The sequence below is a fragment of the Chiloscyllium plagiosum genome, unplaced genomic scaffold (assembly GCF_037043375.1).
Source record: "Chiloscyllium plagiosum isolate Xiang-an unplaced genomic scaffold, Cpla_swu_hap1 HiC_scaffold_1, whole genome shotgun sequence".
Classification (NCBI taxonomy): Eukaryota; Metazoa; Chordata; class Chondrichthyes; order Orectolobiformes; family Hemiscylliidae; genus Chiloscyllium; species Chiloscyllium plagiosum.
In genome coordinates, this window is record NW_028270139.1 from 97250920 (window position 1) to 97263123 (window position 12204).

The 12204-nt window shown below is 41.9% G+C and overlaps 1 protein-coding gene across 3 annotated transcripts in view; it reads right to left on the reverse strand.

Annotated features, from left to right (window-relative positions):
- The window catches only part of itga1 (integrin, alpha 1), a 235270-nt gene that overhangs the window by 87254 nt on the left and 135812 nt on the right, over positions 1–12204 (reverse strand). For all 3 annotated transcript variants that reach the window (XM_043688299.2, XM_087989320.1, XM_087989321.1), the window contains exon 14: positions 11336–11428. In XM_043688299.2, coding sequence (XP_043544234.2) covers positions 11336–11428 — 93 coding nt within the window. The remainder of the gene's footprint in view (positions 1–11335; positions 11429–12204) is intronic.

Sequence of the window (12204 nt, forward strand, 5' to 3'; positions counted from 1 at the left end):
CCCCTCTTCTCAGAGTGATGAAGGACTTTTGCCCGAAATATCAATTTTCATGCTCCTCGGATGCTGCCTGACCTGCTGTGCTTTTCCAGCATCACTCTAATCTTGACTCACAGTGTGTGTTGTAGACCTCTATTGGAGCACCCAGTTTCTTGCCCTGCCATCTCATGAGTCTCTTTCTGCTGCCCTTATTGAATGGTAAAGGCAATAAAAGGCAGCCTTTTTATTCTCCATCTCCAGGAAGATTCCTGGTGGTGCTGCACCTTTGACCCAACTGGAGTTGGGACCTGGAAATATTGCCAATGTGTGAATATTTCCAAAGAGGTGAACAGAATAAAAAGTAGCCAAAATGACAAAAAATAGTCATTTATTGTCACTTGAATTTTTCATTAAAAAAATACAGTGAAATGTATTTAAGTCATCACACCAAGGTGGCAATATTAATAGCAGAAGGTATAGATAAGCAAAATTTACAAAAAATTAAGACAAAATCCATCTTAATTCATTTCATGGCTCCTCGGTTCAGGAAAAGACAACATTGCTGCAAGACGGCTACGCTGACTCTTAGCTTTTTAAACTTTCTAATTATGCTTCATTTTAACTATGGACTCCTGCAGACTTTATTCCTAACGTTCTGAATGCTGAGCTTCTTCTGGCTTCAGTAAGATAAAAACATTAAAACCAATTACAGAGGAACCTTGATTATCTGAAGGATACGGGCGGGGAGTATTTTGTTCGGTTAATCGAATTCCAGATAATCGAAAGCGGGATAACATGTTTAGCTGAGCATCGCTGCTAGATAATCCGATATTTGGATAATCGAATGCCAGATAATTGAATGCCGGATAATCAAAGTTCCTCTGGACAAATTTCGGTCAGACAAGATTATAAAAGGGAGAAAAGGAAAGAATAATTAGTACCATATCGCCATGGCTGTGGGTCCACAGAACTAGTGAGGTCCATTGCTTTTAAATAGAGTTACTTTCGGGGCAAACTAGCTCCTGAATTATATAATGTGCAATCTAAAGCTCTCAGCCAAGATTTGCTCGATGTTGTCCATTCTGTCTATTTAACTTTAGCTATCTTGGGAAGGAGGCCCAATCTTGGGTAGGGGAGGAGGGGTTTGGGATTGCCTGAAGTAAAATAGTTGTTTATCCAGAGGGGATTTCCAAAGGAAGTATTCTAGACAGATATTTACATCCCAGCAGTGACATTTACAACAATCAGCTCTGTCTCAACATGAATACTTATCTTGAAAATATAATTGTTTTACAAACAAATTTAATCCATTTCCATTTGGTTTATCGGTTTCTCTCATGAGTAAATCAGATCGGTCAAGACTGGTAGGTCCAATTATATGAAATTTTAAGTCGGCAAGTTGAATTTCTGAAAATGAAATTGACAATTTGCTTGCTTCAAATTGTCTTGCTCAACATCATGGAGAGTGAAGTAGGCTTGCATTATTTATGTGGTATCCTATGATTCATTAAAGAATTAATAGTTTGTTTCTTTCTGCACTACACTAGTTTTATTTCCTGCAATTGCATTTAACAATAAATTTGAATTTGCTAATTAAAAAGCATTGTGCATATTCTCAATCTGTGAATGGTGTGCATTTACATCACAAGGATACTTGGATGGCACAAATAAAAGAAGCAATTCTGGATTACGTTACTGGGATCTTTTTGAAGCTGTGCCACTGCTATTGTCTGCGCTATTAAGAATTATAAAGTAATTAGCATAGTCCTGCCTCATTACAGATGCCAGGGACAATTATATTCAGATTCATCGGTACAGGACATTGGTTAGGCCACTTTTGGAATATTGCGTGCAATTCTGGTCTCCTTCCTATCGGAAGGATGTCGTGAAACTTGAAAGGGTTCAGAAAAGATTTACAAGGATGTTGCCAGGTTTGGAGGATTTGAGCTATAGGGTGAGGCTGAATAAGCTGGGGCTGTTTTCCCTGGAGCATCGGAGGCTGAGGGATGACCTTATAGAGGTTTATAAAATCACGAGGGGGATGAATAGGGTGAATAGACAAGGTCTTTTCCCTGGGGTGGGGGAGTCCAGAACTAAACGGCATTGGTTGAGAATGAGAGGAGAAAAATTTGAGAGGGACCTCAGGGGCAACTTTTTCACACAGAGGGTGGTGCATGTACGGAATGAGCTGCCAGAGGAAGTGGTGGAGGCTGGTACAATTACAATTTAAAAGGCATCTGGCTGGCTACATGAATAGTAAGGTTTTAGAGGGATATGGTAAAAACCAGGACTGCAGAAATTGGAAACCAGATTCTAGATTAGAGTGGTGCTGGAAAAGCACAGCAGCTCAGGCAACACCCGAGGAGCAGGAAAATCGACGTTTTGGGCAAAAGCCCTTCATCAGGAATAAAGGCAGAGAGCCTGCAGAGTGGAGAGGTAAATGAGAGGAGGGTGGGGGTGGGGAGAAAGTAGCGTAGTGTACAATAGGTGAATGGGGGTGGGGATGGAGGTGATAGGACAGAGAGGATGGTGGGGAAGGTAGCAAAGAGTACAATGGGTGAATGGGGATGGGGATGAAGGTGGTAGGTCGGGGGGGGGTGGAGGGTGGAGTGGATAGGTGGAAAGGAAGATAACCAGGTAGGACAGGTCATGGGGACAGTGCTGAGCTGGAAGTGTGGAGCTGGGGTGGGGTGGGGGAAGGGGAAATGAGGAAACTGGTGAAGTCCAAATTGATGCCCTGGGGTTGAAGTGTTCCGAGGCAGAAGATGAGGCTTTCTTCCTCCAGGCATCGGGTGGTGAGGGAGTGGCGGTGAAGGAGGCCCAGGACCTCCATGCCCTCAGCAGAGTGGGAGGGGAGTTGAAATGTTGGGCCACAGGGCGGTGTGGTTGATTGGTGCGGGTGTCCCAGAGATGTTCCCTAAAGCGCTCTGCTAGGAGGCGTCCAGTCTCCCCAATGTAGAGGAAACCGCATCGGGAGCAACGGATACAATAAATGATATTAGTGGATGTGCAGGTAAAACTTTGATGGATGTGGAAGGCTCCTTGGGGGCCTTGGCTGGAGGTGACAGAGGAGGAGTGGGCGCAGGTTTTGCAGTTCCTGCGGTGGCAGAGGAAGGTGCCAGGAGGGGAGGGTGGGTTGTAGGGGGGCGTGGACCTGACCAGGTAGTCACGGAGGGAACGGTCTTTGCGGAAGGCGGATAGGGGTGGGGAGGGAAATATATCCCTGGTGGTGGGGTCTGTTTGGAGGTGGCGGAAATGTCGGCGGATGATGTGGTTTATGCGAAGGTTGGTAGGGTGGAAGGTGAGCACCAGGGGCGTTCTGTCCTTGTTATGGTTGGAGGGGTGGGGTGTGAGGGTGGAGGTGTGGGATGTGGACAAGATGCGTTGGAGGGCATCTTTAACCACGTGGGAAGGGAAATTGTGGTCTCTAACGAAGGAGGCCACCTGGTGTGTTCTATGGTGGAACTGGTCCTCCTGGGAGCAGATACGGCAGAGGGGGAGGAATTGGGAATACGGGATGGCATTTTTGCAGGAGGTAGAGTGGGAAGAGGTGTAATCCAGGTAGCTGTCGGAGTCGGTGGGTTTGTAAAAAATGTCAGTGTCAAGTCGGTCGTCATTAATGGAGATGGAGAGGTCCAGGAAGGGGAGGGAGGTGTCAGAGATGGTCCAGGTAAATTTAAGGTCGGGGTGGAATGTGTTGGTGAAGTTGATGAATTGCTCAACCTCCTCGTGGGAGCATGAGGTGACGCCAATGCAGTCAGCGATGTAGCGGAGGAAGAGGTGGGGAGTGGTGCCAGTGTAACTGCAGAAGATAGGCAGTAGTTCCGTAGTTACACCGGCATTCCTCATGTTCATGTCCTTGGCCTAACCATCATCCCTGCTTCATAATGTCAGAGGTGTGCATCATCACTGATGACTGTACAATGCACAATACCAATTGCCAGTCCTCAGATACCGGAGCAGTCAGTGTTGGATGCAGCAAGATTGGACAGTATTAATTAAGAAGTGGAAAATAACATTTATGACTCTAAACAGCTAAGAAATGACTATCTCCAGCAAGAGATGAATTAAACCATCTTCCCGATATTCTGTTGTAAAACAATTCCTGAAAGCCCCATTATCAACATCCTTAAAATGCATTGACTGGAACTGTAACAGAACCAGTCATATAAATATTTAATTTATAGTAAAAATAATGATATAATCTTTAATTATTGTTATATAAGTACAAGTTGAGAAAAAGTCCTGCAAATAGTTTTAGATCTGATGCCTGAAATTATCACTTTTTTAAAATCAAAGAATGAAGTGTTTAGTAAGCTGTCAGATAATGTGCGATTGTTCAACATTAAGCTCTTTACAGACATAATATCACAACTGAATGAGTAGAACTTTGAACTGCAGAGAAAGGACAGAGTCATAGAGTCATATAGCAGGAAACAGACCCATTGGTCCAATTTGTCCATCCCCACCAGATATCCTAAATTAGTCCAATCCCATTGGTCAGCATTTGTCCCATATCCGTCTAAACCCTTCCTATTCATGAACCCATCCAGACGCCTTTTAAATTTTGTAATTGTACAAGTCTCTTTGATGGAGACTTAGCACACATGATCAGTGCTCTGAGTGGTTTTAAATTGAAACTGGGTCTATAGTCTTCTCAATTAAAAACAAAACTCTGCAACATTTCCTGAGTTTGGAGAGCATGCTAGAAAAAAAATACAAAGACAAGAAAAAATGTATCTACCCAGAAAACCTCCGTGCTTCCCAGACAAAGTTGGCAGAGGAATTCAACAATGATACTGAGCAAAAAAGTCAGATCAAGGATCAATGATTTCCAGCGATCTGTAAACAGAGAAACATGCCCATTCTAATCATCCTGTGCTTTTCAAGTAAAGGCTTACTTTGGCTCCTCATACCTCTGTGAGATACTATGCTCATAAATGAAGGTTATCAAGTCCAAATATTATACTTACCTCACAGTTGAAGACAAAATTAATAATTAGACATAACAGAGAAACAGAAATTGCTGGAGAAATGCTTCATGTCTGGCAGCATCTGTAGAGAGAAACTAGAAATAACGTTTTGATTCCTGTGACCCTTCTTCAGAACTGGGCACTGGACTTGACACATTAACTCTGCTTTCTCTCCTTAAATGCTCCCAGGCCTGCTGAATTTCCCCAGCAATTTCTGCTTTTGTTTCAGATTTCCAACATTCACAGTTATTTGCTTTATTTAATATTTACATATACTTGATTTTAGATTTATTTGGAATTAAAACTAAACTGTTTATATTTGTTCAGGGTTCATTGTGGGTGGCATTTAATTTTTTCAAAAAAAGTGTTCTTAAGCTTATAAAGATGGGGCACTGCCATAGCAGAGAATTGTTTTCACAGGCTGAGATTGGAAAATCGGTGCTACAATGTTGCAAACAACTCAGCATAACTTCCCATTCGGGAGCTTAGGATCACAGAATTAATATTTAAACTTTATTGTGTAGTTCTGTTTATCCATTTTGAGCAACGTATGCTTAAGACTTTCACAAAGGTTTAACAAAAAAAAAGTGGAAGAAACTTTAGTCTCATTTACAAGCCTGAAACAGATGCAATGTATTGATCAATGCTTTCCAAATTTAAAAAAAATATTTCATCATGGGATGTGGACAGCACTGGCCAGACCAGCATTTATTGCTCATCCCTAAAATCCCGAAATGAGTTAAGAGTCATCCACATCATTGTGCGTATGGACTCACTAAATCACACAACTGTTACAGCACAGAAGGAGACCATTTGGTCTATCCTGCCTGCCTTGGTGCTATTACCTCGTGCCAACCTCTTGCCTCTTTCACATATCCGTGCACACCATTTCAATCCAACTGATTACCTAATGTCCTTTTGAATGTAGGACTTATACACTTAATAGTAAGGTCCAAGGGAGTGTTGCTGAACAAAGAGACCTTGGAGTGCAGGTTCATAGCTCCTTGAAAGTAGAGTCGCAGGTAGATAGGATAGTGAAGAAGGAGTTTGGTATGATTTCCTTTATTGGTCAGAGTATTGAGTACAGGAGTTGGGAGGTCATGTTGTGGCTGTCCAGAATATTGGTTAGGCCACTTTTGGAATATTGCATGCAATTCTGGTCTCCTTCCTATCGGAAAGACATTGTGAAACTTGTTCAGAAAACATTGACAAGGACGTTGCCAGGGTTGGAGGATTTGTGCTATTGGGAGAGGCTGAACATATTGGGGCTGTTTTTGCTTGAGTGTCGGAGGCTGAGGGGTGACCCTATAGAGGTTTACAAAATTATGAGGGGCATGGATAGGATAAATAGGCAAAGTCTTTTCCCTGTGGTGGGAGAGTTCAGAACTAGAGAGCACAGGTTTAGAGTGAGAGGGGAAGTTATAAAAGAGACCTAAGAGGCAACGTTTTCACACAGAGGATGATATGTGAATGGAATGAGCTGCCAGAGGAAGTGGTGGAGTCTAGTACAATTGCAACATTTAAAAGGCATCTGGATGGGTATATGAATAGGAGGAATTTGGAGGGATATGGGTCGGGTGCTGGCAGGTGGGACTAAATATCTGGTCGGCATGGACGAAGGGTCTGTTTCCGTGCTGTACATTTCTCTGACTCTATGACTCTAATTGAACCTATGTCCACCGCACTTCCAGGTGTGCATTCTGTACCCTAGTTGTGTGAAAAAGCTTTTTCTCATATTACCCTTGCTTCGTTACACATCACTTTAAATCTACATCCTCTTGGTCTTTATTCTTTTGCGAGCGGAAACAATCTCTCCCTATCTACTCTATACAACTCGCACACGATTTTGAAAAACTCTATCAAATCTCTTTTCAGTGTTCTTCTCTCCAAGGAAAAGAATCTCAAATTCTTCAGTCTCTTTTTATAACTAACGTTCCTCATTTTTGGAATCATTCTCGTAAAATGTGGAATTTACCACACAGATTGCAGACTTCCTTCCCTGAAGGTCAATAATGAACCAGATGTGTTTTCAAGACAATTGACAGTTTACTAGCTTTATTAAGTTAGCTTTTTAATTCCAGATTTTTAATTGAATCTGCATTTCACCATCTTCCACAATGGGATTTAAGCCCACATCCCCATTGTCCTGGGGTTCAGGATGACTAGCCATTCCCACAAAAGCACTATCTGAACTTTCCCACTGTGATTCCATTTATGGTTTGAAAATTAACACGGTCCGTTGGTGAGAACTGGCAGAGTGAAGGGGGTGGAGGTAAGGCCTAGGAGGACATGGGATGGGAAGAAAACAACTATAAGCACGAGGGAGAGGATGAAGCTCCTGTGGCAGCCATTGCTGATTTGCAGCTATAATATTTAAGTTTGTGACCCCAATTGGGGTCCTCAAACCCCCCCACTTTGGGAGACCCTGGTAAAGAGGCAAACCCCGAAGTAGGAAAATCTAAAACTGGGTCTCAGCATTTAGAATCATGACTTGGCCCAGCAGTCATCATCTGTCAAGTCTTTATTTTAAAAATGGTGAATGTTGCATTACTTGGCTGAAGTTCTTGGCTCTGTTCATTACTCGCTGTTTATGCTGCAATCCTGTGTTGTAGCTTCACCAAGTTAACTTAATGCTGCTCCTGGCAGGCCCTCCTGCACTGTCCATTGAACCAGGGTTGATGGTAATGGTTGATTACCATTAATGCTGGCCACTACAGAGACACCCACATCCTCTGAAAAACTATTTTAAAAAGAGTTGTGGAAATTTTCAAAAATAGTTCCTGTGAAGGCAGGAGGAATGTTGTGTGGATTTCCGAGCAGTTATGAATGAAACCTTCCCTTCCTTTTTGCTGCTCCATCCCACCTCCCACAAGGGAAATTCCACAGCTAATGGAACAGATACGAGCTACGCAGTCCTGCCGCATCTATTTGTTAATGGTGGTGGATAATTGAAACTTAAACAACCACAGATCTCCCCGTCCTCAATGATAAGGGATGCCTGTACATGAGTGCAAAAGATAAGGCTGAAGCATTTCCAGCAAGCTTCAGCCAGAGTTGCCAAGTGGATGATCCATCTCAGCCTCCTCCAGTGGTCCCCAGTCACAAAAGCCAGTCATCAGCCAATTCGATTCGCACCACATGATGTCAAAGAAGGATTGGAGTGAGTGGATACTATGAAGACTATGGGACCTGACAACATTCCAGCAATTGTACTGCAGACTTTTAGTCCAGAACTTGTTGCTGTCACAGCCTAGCTCTTCTAGTACAGTTATAATACTGGCATCTACCCAACAATGTGCAAAATTGCCCTGGGTTTTCCTGCGCACAAAGAGCGGGGTAAATCCAACCTGGTCATTTGCCGCCCCATTCGTCTACTTTTCTTCATCAATAAACTGATGAAACTTGTCATCAACAGTGCTATCAGCAGCATTTGTACAGCAATAACCTGCTTACTAATGCTCAGCATAGGTTCCATCAGGGCCACTCAGCTCCTGACCTCATTCCAGCTGGTTTGGTTCAAACATGGACAAAAGAGCTGAATTCCAGAAGTGAAATGCGAGTGACTGCCTTTGACATGCAGGCAGTATTTGGAAGAGCTTGTCATCAAGGATCCCTACCAAACCTAAAATCAACAGGAATTAGGAGGAAATTTCTCCACTGTTTTGTGTTATACTTATGACAAAAGGAGAAGGTTTAAATTGTTAGAAATCAGTCATCTTAGTTTCAGGACATCACTGGAGGATATCCTCACGAATGACATTGTGGTTGGACCTGCACCAAATGGATTGCAACAATTCAAGAATAAAGTCGACCACCATCTTCTTAAGGGCAACAAATAGTGGTCCAAACAGTAATGGAAAGGTCCTGGGGAGTGTTGGTGAACAGAGAGGCTGAGGGGTTCAGGCACATAGTTCCATGAATGAACAATAAAAATAATTGTTCTTCATACAAGGTGTTGGCAAAATACAGATATACCCATGGCATCAATGTGGACGGAATTTGAGAACTTTAAACCAGCCACAATGAAGGAATTGTAATATAGTTACATCTGAGAATGTTGTGTGCCTTAAAGGAACTTGCAGATGCTGTTGTTCTGATGTATCTGCTGGCCGAGTCCTTCTGGATGGTAGTTGTTGTGGTTTTAGAAGGTACAGTCTAAGGAGTCTTGATGAGTTGCAGTATCTTGTAGGTGGCACACACTGCTGGTTCTGTGCCTTGGAGCATGTTTACACTCAATTTCAGGGGGTGTCAAGTGGGCTGAATTACCCTGGAGAATGTTGCACTTCTTGAGTGTTGTTGGCACTGCAGTTATAGTCATAAAGATGTACAGTCATACAGCATGGAAACAGACTCTTTGGTCCTACTTATCCATGACGACCAGGTTTCCCATTTGTCTGTGTTTGGCCTACATCCCTTTAAACCTTTCCTATTCATGTACCTGTCCAAATGTCTTTTAAATATGGCAACTGTACCCGCTTAGGAACTTATGAACTTCTACTGGCAGTTCATTCCAAAAATCATCCTCTGTGAAAAAGTTGCCCCTCATGTTGTTTCTAAATCTTTCTCTAATCACCTTAAAATTACACTCTCTAGTTTTGAACTCTTCTACCTTAGTGAAAATACATTTGCTATTCACCTTATTTATGTCCCTCATTGTTTTATAGACTTCTATTAGGTCACACCTCAACCTCCTGTGGTCTACTGAAAGAAGTCCCTATCTAGCCTTTCCTCATAACTCAAATGCTGCAGCCCTGGCAACATCCTTGTTGATCTTTTCTGTGCCCTTGCCAACTTAATATTCTTCCTATAGCAGGGTGACCAGAACTGTACACAATATTCCAAAAGTGGCCTCACCTACATCCTGTACAACCACAACATGATGTCCCAACCCCTATACTCAGTGGTTTGAGAAATTAAGGCAAGCATGCCTACTGCCATTTTGTACCCATGACACAACTTTCATGGAACTATGTGCCTGAACCCCTCAGCCTCTCTGTTCACCAACACTCCCCAGGACCTTTCCATTAACTGTATAACTCCTGTCCTTGTTTGTCTTACCAAAATGCAACATTTGTATTTATCTAAATTAAAATCCATCTGCCACTCCATGGCCCATTGGGATTACGTTATACTCTTGGATAATTTTCTTCACTGTCCACCATGCTACCAATTATGGTGTCATCTGCACTAAACATGCTTCCTATATTCACATCCAAATCGTTTGTATAAATGACGAACAACAGTGGATCCAGCACAGATCCCTGCAAAACATGATTGGTCACAGGTCTCCAATTTGAAGACAGCACCCCACCACCACCTGTTTCCTACTGTCAAGCCAATTTCATATCGAATTGGCCAGGTCTCCCTGAATCCTACATGATCTAATCAGTCTACCATGTGGAACCTTGTCAAAGACCTTGCTAAGATCCATGTAGACTCTTCCCTCATCTATCTTCTAGCAGAGAGTATTCCATCACACTCCTGTCCTGTTTCATGTAGATGGTAGCTAGATTTTGAGGAGTCAGCAGGTGGGTTTCACTCCTCAGAATTTTCAAACTTCTGACCTGCTATTTTTTGTTAATTCACAGGCTGAGAGCATTGCCCATTAGGTTAAGAGTCAACTACATTGCTGTGGGTCTGGAGACACATGTAGGCCAGAACAGATAAGGATAGCGGTTTCCTTCCTTAAAGGACATTAGTGAACCAGATGAGTTTTTTCAACAATCAATTTATGGTCATCATCAGACTCTTAATTCAAACCCTGGTCCCCAGAACACTATATGGGTCTCCGGATTAACAATCCAGTGATAATATCACTAGGCTCTTGTTGCCACAGCATTTATGTAGCTGGCCCAGTTCAGTTTCTTATCAAAAGCAACCGCCCAGAATTGTAATAGTAGGGGATTCAGAGATAGTAAGATTTTAAGTTTCAAGAATGGATGGTTAGATTCTTGGTGGAGTGGATCATTGCCTTGTATTTGTGTGACATGAATGTTACTTGCCAATTATCAACCCGAATTGTCATTGCCGATTTGATCACAGTGACTACTGAATAATCCTGTGTAACCCTGTGCTGCTCATTTCATGTCAGTCTTGGCAAAGGTTTCCAAAGAAAATATTAGACAAAAAAGATGAAAGAACTGCGGATACTGTAAATCAGAAACAAAAAGAGAAATTGCTGGAAAAGCTCAGGAGATCTAGCAGCATCTTCGGAGAAAAATCCACTCTTACCTCCTATTTACATTTGTAAGAGGCCTAACACCTATTCTAAGGCAGTCACCAGGAACAGCAGAAAAATAGCTAGACCCAGTGTGTGGTCTGATATTTAACAAGTGTCCTTCAGATGCAGGAAATTTTCAAAAGAACGTATTTTATTTTTAACCTACCTCATTGAATTTCTCTGCACGGAGACCTGAGACAGAGTGACAACCACACTGCTGTTTTAATGGCTCAAGGATCATTTGATATTGAAACTCATTCTGAAATAAAGAAAGAAATGAAGATTCAGATGCATGCTTCAATGCTACTTGAATTTGTATAAATGCATCCGAGCAAATGACAAGTTTTTGCAGTTTACCAAGGGCAAAGCCTGATGTGGAGAAGCTAAGAGTCAGGTGAGTGGGACCATACTTTAAGATGTTATGATGCCTGTTCTGCTATTAAAAAATAGTTTGTAAGGTTATCGCCTCATATCTCTATACCACAAGGGAAAGAAGTGAGTAATTACTTCTGTTTTAAAAGTCATACCTTATGCAGTGGAGTGGGAGGGTTGGCGCTAGGCCAGAGGTGGGGAACCTTTTCATGTTGGAAGGCCGCATTATGTTAGTTGTAATCCAATAAGGCCGCATCCAAGAAACTTCAATTATATATTCTTCAAAATTCACATTATTTTGTACAAATCTAACTACTATGTACTAACTCAAAAAAAAAGAAAAAAAAAGTTAGTTCTAAAGTTAACTAACCTTTTAATGACTTTGTTGTGACTGATTTTTATAGGAAAGCATTTGAATATTTGGTTGCAGCATGGAGGCCTGCAGTTTTAGCCCTTATGACTTACCAATTATTTTAATTGTGGTGGTCAGCCTATGAGGATTATTTTGTTGAATTTTCTTTTACTCTCTGGTATTTTAAATACATTCATTTTAAGATTAAAATAAAAATAATAAAGGATGTAAAAAACATATTAATAAAAATTAAAAGATTTGTTCTGCAAAATTTGGATTCATTCAAAAAGCCACACACAATGGCCTAGACA